Genomic DNA, 14,672 nt, shown 5'->3' with positions numbered 1-14,672 from the left:
GATATCACATATAACAAGCCCAGTTTAAATGTAGATATTAAAACAGAATGTCTCTTTAACATTCAGAACTTACACAGGTTTTACTGTCTTTTAACATCAACTTCTAATTTGCCAAGAAAATGCCAAGATAACAATCTATTTAAAATCCAAGTCATGCTTAATTAGTGAAAGAATGATTGAAAACCTTTGAGTAAAATTATTTAGAACATAATAAACTTGAGCATTGTCTAAATGTTAAGTGGATACTTATTCATTAAGAATTTCTCAATCATGTGACATTTTTAATCTCTTCACCATGAAAAGTTAGTTATTACTTAAAATACCGTTTTCAGAACCATGAAGATATAGCCCTTGTTTTATTAGAAAAAATATCAGATAGTGAAGTTCTTAATATACCAAATTCTAACCTAAAAACGTAAGTTGTTATTTGTATATGTTATCAAATTAGTATAAATTATTCTGTTGCTTGAAGATAGCCAATGCATTCTAGTTGAATTAAGGTTGATTTTTGTATTTTTAGCGAACTGAAGTATTGTGTACATAAATGCTCTAAATATGATTTGATTATGATCGATATTTTGTTCCAGACCTCTCCACATAGCAGCTAAAAATGGCATGGTTCCTGTTGTTCAAGATTTAATAACAAAAGGTGCTAGCTTATTGGCACTAGATGAAAATGGTAAATTGATTTCTATCCCATTATTCACAATAATTCTTTTAGTTTCAAAAAACCATAGGTTTGGTTTGACTGTTTAAACTGTTTTTACCTAATACATAAGGTTTTAAAAAGAAACTTGTAATGTACAAGTTGACAAATGTACAGCAGCAAAATAAATTGTTCAAAAATCAAAGCTTATTATAGTCATCTTTTCCAATTTGTAAAGGGGTTTTGATAATCTGGTTTAGATAATTGGTCAGAGGTTTGGCGTAGGACCAGCTGGTAGAAAGGACACTTGTAAAAATATGTTGTTTCTTTTCTTTTTATTTCTTGTTTCTTTATTTTAGGTCACCCACCGGCATTATCTTGTGCTCCAGATCACCGTGTAGCCAACTGCCTGGCTATAATACTATCTAACATGTCTTTATCAGGTGATTCAACTATATCAAAATTAGTCCGTTTTAACAATAAACCATTAGATTTTGGTAAGTAGTAGTGTTTTATCTCTTTGTATGAAGGTGTCTTGTCAAGAAATCATTAAATAGGAATAAAATTGAATTGAAACAAATACTAACAATCCAAACCACAAAATGAAACCCAAAATCAGCAAACATTGGTAGCAGCTAATGAACTCTTCACATGAGGAAGTTTATCAATTAAGTGGGTAAATATTTTATAATGAAAAGTGGTATCAGGTGTCTAGAAGAGTAAACCTGCGCCACACAATACATAATATTCTTTCTTGTCAGTGTTCATAACTTTAATCCCTTTAATATTTGTTTTCTTTGATTTCCATAAGGCTCAATCAATTGTCAACTGGAAATATTTCTACCAGCAATTATATAAATTTTTTGATCAGACAAATTTGTTGATAAGTTCTTAAGATAGGTATACAAATCAAAGCTGGGTATACGACATTAGATATAATTTGTCTCAGTGTACAAAGGCACTAATATAAGTATCTGTACCAGTGTTTAGATATTACCATAAGAGTATTGTTATTACAGGAGCAACGAAAACCTTAGATAATAGTGACCAAGTTAGTACCGGTAGTCCAGCCGGCAGTGTCAAAGACTATTCTGGATCTCATCAAAGTTCTGATTCGGAATTTTATTGATAAAAACCTCAAACTTAATTTCTAACCTTGACCATCATATTATTACCAATATTTTTCTGATTGGCCTTGCCACATTTTTACTGAATGAATGTTGATAAGATGGGAATACAACTGGAACACATGGATGGTCAGATAAAGATAATTCTGTACATTCAGGGGTATAGTTAAACTTAAACAAAAGCAATAAGCGGTCAGACCTGTATTGTATATTTTTTTTCGCATTCAAACATAGCAAAGTGAATTGTTTTGAAATGGCCCCTGCATGTACATAAATATCTAACCATTACACTGATAGCCAACATTATAAATGTCTATAACATGTTGAACGTATCCATCTTTCTAGGAGAGATTTTTGTTGAAAAAGAATAACAGAATGGCGAAACTTATTTATCTACCTATACCTCGTATGTTACATATTTTCTTATATTTTTATCTTAGTTTTGGATGAAAGCAAGAATATTCCATAGTGCTTTGAGGTATAAAGTATGTCTTTTCATAGTAATCATGGTGGTAGTTATACTTTTAATACCGTCCTTTATCTGGCCATAGTATTCATATTTTTATAGATAACAAAATAACTATATCAGTTTATAAATTATAGTCTTCTTTTACTTCCAATTGTTATCTTTAACTATTTCAATATGTTATTTTAAATGAAATTTTCAATCAGGAGTGTAAATAATGATAGTATCATGTTCACCTCAATGTTTTTCATATATAAGAAATCAAGGATTGAAAAAAGATTTATCCTTAAATGCGATAAGTTTTCTTTTCTTTATACTAATTTTTCCTCAGAGTGCTAAATTAAATACTTAAACACAATTTCTTTAAATATTTAGTATTTAGTATAATATTGTGCCTATTTTATTTCTTGCAATAATGTTTGCAGTAGTAAGAAACTAGCTGTGTTAGACAGTAGCATATCTAAACCTAGAGAATTTATATTGCTTTATATTATTCAATATTTTGTTAGATTTGTTCATTTGTAGCATAATTTCAGTTACATTTACATGTTTTAAAGAATTCCATATTTTTGTCAAAACCAAAAATCACTACAATATGATTCAACTAGTTCAGCTTGATACATTTTCTTCACTTTATTTTGTATATTCATGTAAAAAAACTAAAAATGGTGGCTTACCAGAGGATATAAGTCAGAATATTTTGAATTAATATTACCAACAATAGTCCTTTTAATATATATTTATTATATTTTGTTAAAATACAGTGGCATGGTGACGAAGACATACAGGTGCATTCAACTATATTGTCAGTCAACTAATTGTTTTTTTCATTAACATATTGTACATTTCTAAACAAAAACTAAACTGGAATTGTTTACTGGGTTTTAAGGAAGAAAATGTGATAATGTAAACCATAAAGTTAGATATGTATTCTGTCCATTATCACTTCTTATACCTTATAGATAATAGGCTTTGTTTATGATTAGAAAACTGATTTATCTTCAGATGTTCTAATACCTTAGTTCAACTATGCATTAGTAATTAATCTAGAACAGCCAAAGTCTTGATATTGTGTGAGAAAAGTACTGTTTTGTAGGTGTAAAGATCTGGTAATTACTTACTAATTGCTTTTTCTTAGAAGTTAAGCCAAATGGCACAGTTTAAAAAGCAATTTCATGTGCTTAAATAGTGCTTTCCATGCTTGAGATAGACTTTTACCAGGTTTTTTTGTTTGATTTTTTATAAAAGATTTCTTGTCACCGATTCTGAAATAATGTTAGTAAATTGTTTATGGACACAATGAATTTTGAAAGAAATGTGCAAAATTTATTTAGATACATAAACAAATATGATAGAAAATATTATAAAGGAATTTATTAGAGATATGAATTTATTAGTTAGAAATAGAGATTGTATATAGTATATATTTATAGAGAGATTTATTAACATTCTGTCTTTATGCAATCAAACCACAAGACAACACCAGCCTTTGATGAAAAGGAATACAGTCGTCAAAATAATTGCATTACCAGCTGTATTACAACTTAATTTGAGTTTGAAAATATTGTCAAAACATTGAATCAAATCAAAAAATCAGTACATTGTTTGTCTTCAGATATTAAAGAGTCAACAACTTCTATTAAAAATGCATAATCACAAATGCTTCAGCTGGAAATATTGGCTTTTTTTTTAATGTAATGTTAGTGGTTGGTTTGTAATATTATTGTTATTTGTTAAATTTGAATGTTTGTCCCACATTATGCTGCTCACTATGAAATAAATAATATAGTGTGAATTATAGTGTATACTAAACAATCATATAATAGGAGTGTCATGTCAAATTTTCTCTACAAATCAGCCTTGGATCTTTTTTGTGTCTATTTTATTAATAAATGAAACAGTTTTCTAGTTATTAGGGAAGGTTTTATTTCAAATTCTTCTTTACATAAAATGTTTTATAAACTTGAGTTGTTAACTTCACAGATAAATTTTAACAGTTTTCACATAATTGTCATGTAACATGTAATTTGGTTAATTCAAAAAATGATAATCAAATGGTCACAATTCATTGATCATTTCAACTCGATTTTTTATTAGCTCTATCATCTTCAAGCAAAAAGGTAGAACAGAAATTTTGGTTTTCCTGTCTTCAAAAAAAAAAAATTTTTTATTTGAACCTATAATAAAATGATGGACAGCAATGCAAATTGAGCTGTCTTACAGGACATATGAAAACAAAATCTCACTGTTACATTGGCAATGATTTGTTGACAAGTAGCATGGTTTATGTCATAATGTTAAGTCATATTGTCATTGACCAGTAACATATTGTCAATAAATGATTTGTTGACAAGTAAAATTGTCAAGGACTGATTCGTTCATATCGTCAATGATTGATTTGTTGACAAGTATTATTGTCAAAGACTGATTTGTTAAAGATATTTTTCTATATATATGAATAAGTGAGTGATATGAATGTTTGTAGTATTTATATTAAACACATCCACTTTATATTAACAAAATAAATAATTCTATACAGTCTGTTTCTATATTTTTACAGCAGGTTTGACAACCTCAAGCTATTGTTTTCAAATATATACTATAGCAAATTACTTGACACCAGCTAGATCACATCTATTTAAAGCACAATATTACAAACACCTTTGAGTCAATCAACAGTTCTTAGTTAAAGTTTAAAAAATCACTTTTAGCTTGTACTTTCATATCTCTCTATTGAAACTACCTGGTTAATTGTATTGATCCTTTTCAATAAATGTCACAGTAAAATCATTGGATCATCACCAAATTCAATAGTGCACATCTTCATATACAAAAGATTAATAGAATCCATAGAGAATTGTAGGCTGTAGAGTGAGTACGAGCCAAAAAAGTGAAGAAAAAAAACGAACACGGTATCAGAGTTTTATGCAATATCTCTCAAATAAATTAGTGGATCATCACCAAATTCAATAGTGTACATCTTCATAAAAATAAATGAAAACCATGATTGAACCTAAACTCACACATAAAAATTTAAGTGTTAGGTGGTGATGAGAACATAATCTCATGAAAGCACTGAACTAGGTCACAAAGTAAAGATTTATGATTAAACAAGGTGCAAGTTAAAGGTTAAAATGTTAACTATGGATGTCTCATTTAAGTATTAGAATATAAAAACTGAAGTCTATCTTCATGGTATTAATGATTACTTCATACTAATTACTACTATAAAAACTTATCACAGATCAAGTAAAAACTTCACAAGAATTCTCTCAGTTACAATAAAAGAAAATATATCTTCAAAATTATCTGCCAAGTTTATGCGAACTTAGCATAATAGTTTTCAATGGATAGGTCTAAATCCATGCTATTATCTTCAATAATCCTTCTAGCCTCTTCAACATCATCAGTATTAGTTACACTTAAAAACTTGGTGATTAAATAACTCATAACTTCATTGATAGCATCTGTTTCTTGATAAGTTTCAGAAGGGGGTGTGATATTAGATGCTGTATTGATTGACATATCATTATTATCTGGTGTCTTGTATATCTGAAATGTACAGATGTAAGATAATTACTTTCATGTTGTCTCTTTCTAAAGGAACAGGTTTGCCATCCATTGACAAATCAAATTTCTGAGGAGATTATGCAAAATCAAACCCTGAAAATGGCAAACCATGGCCTTTGTCATTTGATCTGTTGAACTGTTCTTCACCTCTCATAATAGTCAACACAAACTCTAGAACTATGGTCTTACTGGCCAGCTCTATATACTTACACATGTGTAGAAAAATTGATAGAAAACTACACTTACTACTTTTGTACCTTCAGCATGAGAAATCTGCATAATATTCTGCCATTTCTTTCTTTCTGCTGATCTCTGTTCCTATAAATATCAAAAAATAACATTTTATACATTACACATACATACATACATTGCCGACAGTTGAACCAAAGAAAGATCCCATGCTTCACTTTTTCTTGAGACCTTTAAAATATTGTAACTTTCAGTGATGAGATTTTTCGTGATTAATGGATTAAATCCAGTAAACCAGCATTTTCAAGTGAACTAGTCACAGTAACCATATTCCAAACCGAAATTCACTGTAGTTGTTAGTCAGTCTCAAATGTATTTACAGAATCTGAGATAGTCACAAATCTAAAATCAATTAGGTCACACTTTGGTCCCAGAAACTGGCATATTTTAGCTCATTAATAAGTAATAGCATTGACAGCCCCGTTCAAAATTTGAGACTTCAAATCCATGTGTGTCCAGAAATTATCTGCATCAATTTAAGATTTATAGAAAAGACATAATATAGAAATAGTTAAATTCCTGGTTTGAAGTATTTTTAAAGGAATTGTGTGATTTTCATACATTTCTAGTACTTCTGAAGACTATCTACATATATACAAGACTAAAATCAACCCCCTGAAATGGCGAACCTGTCCCTTTAACCAAATATGAACAATCCCATGTCATGCCCCAAACAAAAACTAATAATTAAGACAGAACTTACAAGTGATGGTGGTATCCATGTTTCTCCTCTATCTTTAGCTCTCTGTTGTCTTACATTATCTCTTACTGATTCTATCAATTTCATATGTTCATCTTCTGTCACTGTCAATATTCAACAAATAGTTTGCGAATGTAGCAATCAAATACAAACATGGACACAGTGTCTAAAATTCCCAAGATGTAAATATATCAGACATATTATCAGACAGACAGACAGGGGTGACAACTATATGTACGCCCACATTAATGTGTGGCTATAAAAAATTGAAGATGATATTTACAAAGCATATTTTACACAATCAATCGTAACTAATTAACAATAGACAATTCCTAAATGACTTATGTAATACTAAACTTACAATAACAAGGTACCAAAGAGTCAGTATTAGCTGTGTGGACTCTCTGAAAGGGATGTTGAGTTGACAAATTCAGTTGCAGTGGCACCAGGAGTTCTGGAAAGGTAATCATGCCCTGTTTTTTTTAGCAACAAATTTTAATTTAAAATCCAAAAATGTTTATTCCTAACTTACTGTTAAATTGAACAGTTCTTTCACCATTTGGATGTTTTGTTGTTTTTGTAACTGGCCATGAGTGGGATGCATGGCCTTTAGTATTGCTGGTTACTGTTGAACCTGCATTGTAGTCTGGTCTATAGGATATCATATACTCTATCATAGCTCTTCTATTTTCATATACAACATATTCATTATAGTCGATAGGACTTCCCTACAAAACACATTGTAAATAAGACTTCCCTACAATACAAAAAGGAAATAGGACTTCCCTACAAAACATAAAAGAAATAGGACTTCCCTACATTCATCATAACATTAAGACTTCCCTACAAAACATTCATTATAGTCAATAGGACTTCCCTACAAAACATTTATCATAACATTAAGACTTCCCTACAAAACATTCATTATAGTCAATAGGACTTCCCTACAAAACATTCATCATAACATTAAGACTTCCCTACAAAACATTCATTATAGTCAATAGGACTTCCCTACAAAACATTTATCATAACATTAAGACTTCCCTACAAAATATTCATCATAACATTAAGACTTCCCTACAAAACATTCATGATAGTCAATAGGACTTCCCTACAAAACATTCAATATAGTCAATAGGACTTCCCTACAAAACATTCAATATAGTCAATAGGACAAGACATTTTATCTATGATCAATATAGAAAACAGTTAAATAGAAGTTCACTGAAGACATATTTATTATTATGAATATGACTTATCTACAAAGAATAACTTTTACAGTCAAATAGGGCTTCATTGCAAATAGTAAATAGGGTTTTGATATATTCTCTACGCAGTTTATATAAGTCTAAGACAGTGTTTGTAACTTGCCATGGACATGTGCATTGCATGACAGAAAAATACTTTACATATATCTATAATACTTACTGAAACTGAATCATAATATCTCCATCCATGTGTTATTTCAGTTTTTTCAGGTTCTCGACGTAAATTTGGATCATTAGCACCTGGTGGGTAAATCTGTTGAAGAAAGTGCATTTAACTTTACAACCCTTAAGAAATAGAAGATCTATTATTCTTTAAATGATTCGCTCTTAAAATACATACATTAAATCCAAGTCATTTTTATGTTTGTTCAAATAATGATATACACTGTTTTAAACCATGTTTTAATAGTATATAAATTTTATGAACAAACCTTAGTATCACCTAGAATAACACGACACATCAATATACAATTAATACCTTGATCACTTTCTGTATATTGTACACATTTTCTAGGTGTATCACTGAAATGCATAATTTGAGTTATAATACTACAAAAGAAATCTTTTATGCAATTTTATCACATTCCATTTCTAGTATAGAATAATATATGAATCAGTAAATGGTAAAATACTTTTTTTTAAAAAAATATATGTACACATTTCTAGTTATTGTATCAAACAGCTCTTGGACTTAGACCAAATGAAAACGTGTCCATAATAGATTTCTCATTTTAAAACGGGGCAACAATTAATTCACGTGAAATGTTTAGAACTTTATGGTACAGGTAGCCAAGAAGATAAGAAAAATAAGATAACACTGAACGAACATGAAAGATGTTCTAAATAGTCTTGTAGCTGATGCTGGTAGCTGATTAAATTAGTTAGTCATACAATTTATACCTGAAATAAATTCCTTTACCAAAACAACCCATTCTACTTAATCTTGCATCTAAACCTTCTTCACATAGCCTGTCTTTATCTGCTGGGGTACCATGATATAAATAACGACAGTTTAAACTATAACCTGGCAAACGACTTCGTTCAATCTGATCCTGTTCGCTTTTAAACTTTTCTAATAGATATTTATTCTGTAGTCTCTCCACACTAATTACTTTTAGTCCAGAACTTCTAAAATCATTTTCAATAGCAACATACTCATCGCTTTCTGTAGGTATTTTGACCAGTTCATACATGTGAATTATTCCATGTGGAGAGGTCTTGTTTGTTGTCCAATTTTCTAAAGAACTGTCTAATGTAAAGGCAACTGGAGTTAAATCACTAATTCCAGATGTCGTCTCAGGTCCTTCAGCTCCTAGCACTTGTTCATTGTCATTTTCATCAGAGTTATCAACCCTTGAAGAGTTCATTCTTGGAGATGCAAAATTATGATCTCTTGCCACTGGCTGCACATTTGCAACAGAATTTACATTGTTACGATTTCTGTTCTTTTGAAACTTAGATGGCATTTGATTTGAAGGAATAATTCCCATCCGTATTAGCTCTTGTAGTTCTCTAGCTTGTTCTTCCTCATCAAAGCCAAACAAATCATTGTTAGCACCGTGCAATCTTTCTAAACTGGGTCTCCTAACAGGCATACCTGGTCCTCCAGTACTTGTATGTCCTATGTTTGTTTGAAGTCTTTCCAAACTTGGTCTTCGATCGCTAACTGAAGAGTTAGTAGTACTATGTTTTTCCATCGCAGGTGGTCCACTATTTAACATTGAAATATTTGAAGAAGCTCCTCTGTGAAACAAAAAGCTCCTATTTTCCTCAATCTGAAAAAATAACCATAATGTTTTACATACTAGCGTTCATGACTATCAAATTACAAAAGGAATCCCTGCAGACTTTCGAAAATTAAAAAAATGCACAAGAATCGTATAGTTTTTAACAATTTTAATAATCAGCAAATTATTTGTAATAAAATAAACAGACTCTCTAAAAAGAAAGAGCTGCTCAGTTGATGTAGCAAACTAATCTCTAAAAACAATTTGAGATGATCCTAAAAAGAGAGATATTGAGGCCGTATAGTGCACTTGAACTTTAGCCATACTTTAATTAAAGTCGAGGTTAAGTTAAGACTATAAGTATGCTGTGCTTAATCTTTGATGTAAGTCATACTTCACATTTAACAAAGGAGGACTATTTCAACTAATAACACTGAATTATAGATATTTACCATGTGGAGAAGAGATTTAAAGACAGCTCAAATCTCATGGAAGAACTAGTCAAGAGGGAATTTGCGAAACACTTCAAATTTTTAAAGTCATACAACAATGGCCGTTATTGTAGCAAAATCAGTACGGCGTTTGAAATTGGATGATATGAATTGGGAAATAGAAATGCTAGCAGACGACAACTAACAAGAAGAAAGCACTCATGACAGTCGAAAAATGAAACACAGAGAGAAAAGCTGTAACAATGAATAACTTTTAGGCAGAAAATAATATGGATGTTTTGTTGCAATTGCTTTCAAAGGAGACAACATATCATCTGACATTTTGAATATTCAATCAAATTGTTATATGTAATAACCATGATGGATATTTGTAGTAAAGATCCCACTGAAAAGCATGTGAGTTATGAGAAACATGCGAAATTATTGCTGTTCTATCAAAGTGAATAAGTGGACAGGTCGAACTAATGTGAAGTTTCACAAAGTTTGACTTAACCTAAAGTCTGGTTAGTTCAAACGCAGACTACGGCCCTGGGTTTTACAACAGTTCTGTTAAAGGAATAAACTGATTTAGAAAAGAAATATTTACCCCTTCCTGAGCACTAACAACAAAATCTGGGAAGTTACCACCTATATTCTGTCCCAATCTACCTTCCGATTCCAGTAAACTTAAAGTAAGAACCTTATTTAATTCTTCTTGATATTTAGCTGTAGAAATAGAAGACAAATATTATAAGACATAAATTTCACAGATATACATATACTTAATATATATTTTACTTTTTGTACGGAGGCTCATTAAAGACATACATTAATCGACATATATATGGCCTATGTAGAATAATACTCAGAGTTTACGGGCAATTTGCAAGTCTTAGCCGTCATAGGAACTTATTACAATTTATACCATACTATCTCAAACTAGTCCTCATTCGAAATATCAAATTACAAAGTTGCTGTCTCCCTTACTTTTTGTACGGAGGCTCATTAAAAACATACATTAATCGACATATATATGGCCTATGTAGAATAATACTCAGAGTTTACAGGCAATTTGCAAGTCTTAGCCGTCATAGGAACTTATTACAATTTATACCAAACTATCTCAAACTAGTCCTCATTCGAAATATCAAATCACCAAATTGCTGTCTCCCTTACTTTTTGTACGGAGGCCCATTAAAGACATACACTAATCGACATATACAGTCAAGTAACCTAATTTCGTGGAAACCTATCTTTCGTGGATTTCCGGAAATGATTAATAATTTACATGAGCGACCTTGCGGGACCTCCACATTAGCTTGTTTTGATAAACATGGGTTTCCTCTACAATATCATAAGATATTATAAGACATAAATTTACTCAGATATACATATACTTAATATATATTTTAGGCATTTGTTTCTGTTTGTATTGTTCCATTCAAAAAGGAACCCATTCAAAAATATTACGTGAAACCTTACATAGTTTTATCAAAAGATTTGCCCCAAAACACTCAGAAAAAATTCACAGAAAGTAAGGAGAAAAGAATAGTTTTGATGAGTAAGAGACAGTGTCTTTTAAAATTAAGATGATATTCAACCTTCATTACTCTGTTGTATAATGGCAGCTTGTAGAAAAGTCTCATCATCATCAGGTTGTACAGTTTCTAATTCTGATTCACGCAAGGCTTTAGGCTGTTGTATATCAAATTCATCATCATCATCATCATGAAAGCGTACTATGTCTGGTAAGTCATCATCATTATCTACTATATTTGGCAAACTTGCAAATCTATCATCATCATCAGAATCCATGGACTATTTTCATACCATTATCTAATTGATAATATAGTTGTCTAACATTGTATATAGACTGAAATTATATCAAATATAAAATTTTATACATTCAACAAAGCATAATAAGCCTTTTTATTTTGAACTGTAGGCCTAGGCCTAAAGAACTATTCAAAACCCTAAAACTAACCTAACAAAATGGCAGCTGCTCTCCAACAAAATACAAGAAACAGTCATCTCTAACTTGCCCTAGACTAGTCTTTTTTACTAGCTCCAGGTTTTTGGTATTCACCATGCCACATTATAGTTTCCATACCGTAAGTGTAACATGAGAAGACATTTTAAGAGAGACATTTTTTTTCGGTTAGAGAGTTACTGTAGGTAAATCACACAATTGTTGCTGTAAACTGTGAAGTAGCCTATGTATGACACATTTTCACTTGCCACGTCTTATGTAATCCCTTTTTCTTCGGCAGTAAATATTTAGTGAAATCGTACATCGGAAAGCCGATCCTTCGCGTGGCAAATAGACACTGTGATGATTCACAAGCAAGGTAAATTTTATTTGTACCGATACTTTATCAGAAATTCAGAAAAGGTCATGAATAAAATCCCCACACTTCTGATATGCATATCTGTGTTGTCGATTGTCCATACTTACATTCTATGGAGTTTACTTAGGCTTATCTCTTGTTGATTTTTGAAAACTATATGACAAGTTTCTTGGTATTTCTTACTTTCGGTTTGCAATATTGATAGGTCTAGCCTATGGGTCGAGATCAACTTGGCAGACGATAAGGTTTAGCAGACAAGAGCAAAGATCAAGGCCGCAGACGATAGCCAGCAGACAATAAGAAAATTGAACTTTTTGACTCATCCTCGCGATTCAGCCAATCAACGGCAGCGACACTAGGTAAGTTACCAGGATTCCCCCAAGGCTGAGATCAACTGGGCAGACGATAAGGTTTGCAGACAAAAAACTAAGATCAAGTCCGCAGACGATAGCCAGCAGACAATAAGAAAATTGAACTTTTTGACTCATCCTCGCGATTTAGCCAATCAACGACAGCGACACAAAGAAAATTATCGGGATTCCCTCAAGGGACGTAAATCATGTCATAACAACACATGGTGTCTGCGAACGTAAATTTTCAATAAATAACTGAATATAGAAGTAATTTTATTTGAACAAGATCAGAGAAGCTATGGGAAACGTTTATTATTCATTTATCAGGCAATCACAAGGTAGGTAGATCATCACAGACTCCTGACTTATTCTTTTTCACGATTACACAAGCCTAAGCATCATGCCTACAGACCAAAATTATAATTCCTATGGAGAAATATTATTACAATACGACAAAATAAAACAACTTCAGAACCACCCATATTACTGTTTTGCCACTTTTGAACTAGGATAAATATTAAGATAAATGAATGTTCTTTAGTTTCCACTAAGTGTAGTATCTCGGAATTTCTGCTTTTAATCCAAAAACTCAACCTGGAACACCGCTATTAGGGTAATGTTAAGCAACTATAAGTCACCTTTGTCGACTTCAAAAATACTATTAACCTCGTTTTGCCACTTTTAGACTAGAATAAATATTAAGATAAATGAATATTCTTTAGATTCTACTAAGTGTAGTAGCTAGGAATTTCTGCTTTTAATCCGAAAATTCGAACTGAAACACCCCTATTGGGCTAATGTTAATCAGCTATAAGTCATGTTTGTCGACATCAAAATTACTACTAACCCCGTTTTGCCACTTTTAGACTAGAATAAATATTAAGATAAATGAACATTCTTTAGTTTCCACTAGGTGTAGCATCTTGGAATTTCTGCTTTTAATCCGGAAATTCGAACTGAAACACCCCTATTAGGCTAATGTTAAGCCGCAATAAGTCATCTTTGTCGACTTCAAAAATACTATTAACCTCGTTTTGCCACTTTTAGACTAGGATAAATATTAAGATAAATGAATATTCTTTAGATTCTACTAGGTGTAACAACTCGGAATTTCTGCTTTTAATCCGAAAACTCGACCTTAAATACCCCCATTAAGCTATTTTCCAAAGTTATATATCACATTTGTCGACATGAAACTACTATTAACACCGTTTTGCCACTTTTAGACTGGGATAAATATTAAGATAAATGAATATTATTTAGAGTCTACTACGGGTAGTATCTTGGAATTTCTGCTTTTAATCCGAAAACTCGACCTTGAACACCGCTATTAGGGTAATGTGAAGCAGCTATAAGTCACCTTTGTCGATTTCAAAAATACTTTTAACCTCGTTTTGCCACTTTTAGACTAGAATAAATATTAAGATAAATGAATATTTTTTAGATTCTACTAAGTGTAACATCTCGGAATTTCTGCCTTTTAATCTGAAAACGCGACCTGAAACAGCAATAGGCTAATTTTCACACTTTATATATCATGTTTGTCGACATCAAAACTACTATTAATCCCGTTTTGCCACTTTAAGTGTAGGATAAATATTAAGATAACTGAATATTCTTTGAGTTCTTTTTGGTGTTTTATTATCTTGAATTTCTGCTTTTAATCCGACATCAAAATTATCCTTACCACCGTTTTATCACTTTTAAACTAGAACGATGAAGATAAATGAATATTTTGAAATTCAACGAGGTATTCATCTGATACCTTGACTGCAATGGACCTTTTT

The 14,672-nt window shown here is 31.2% G+C and overlaps 1 protein-coding gene across 1 annotated transcript; it reads right to left on the bottom strand.

Annotated features, from left to right (window-relative positions):
• Window positions 1-5,147: 5,147 nt before the first annotated feature.
• Window positions 5,148-12,754, bottom strand: LOTGIDRAFT_238152 (hypothetical protein). Its single transcript, XM_009049276.1, has 10 exons — window positions 12,640-12,754; window positions 11,786-12,057; window positions 10,792-10,910; window positions 8,927-9,801; window positions 8,458-8,548; window positions 8,187-8,279; window positions 7,291-7,486; window positions 6,762-6,862; window positions 6,056-6,127; window positions 5,148-5,791 (listed from the first exon to the last, which is right to left on the bottom strand). The coding sequence occupies exons 2-10, from the start codon at window positions 11,997-11,999 to the stop codon at window positions 5,558-5,560; spliced, it is 1,995 nt and encodes a 664-aa protein (XP_009047524.1). The 5' UTR covers window positions 12,000-12,057; window positions 12,640-12,754; the 3' UTR covers window positions 5,148-5,557.
• Window positions 12,755-14,672: the final 1,918 nt, after the last annotated feature.

The sequence above is a fragment of the Lottia gigantea genome, assembly GCF_000327385.1.
Source record: "Lottia gigantea unplaced genomic scaffold LOTGIsca_133, whole genome shotgun sequence".
NCBI lineage: Eukaryota > Metazoa > Mollusca > Gastropoda > Lottiidae > Lottia > Lottia gigantea.
The sequence above is the reverse complement of the archived record's forward strand: the minus strand, read 5'-3'. Positions and strand labels throughout refer to the sequence as shown.

Bases quoted from the DNA above. Each gene is read 5' to 3' on its own strand.
- LOTGIDRAFT_238152 (XM_009049276.1), bottom strand. From the start codon at position 11,999: ATGGATTCTGATGATGATGATAGATTTGCAAGTTTGCCAAATATAGTA. The intron at 8,549-8,926 runs GTATAAATTGTA...TATGCATTTCAG, and splicing joins GGTAAAGGAATTTATTTCAG to TGATACACCTAGAAAATGTG. The intron at 5,792-6,055 runs GTAAGTGTAGTT...TGTACATTTCAG, and splicing joins ATGCTGAAGGTACAAAAGTA to ATATACAAGACACCAGATAA.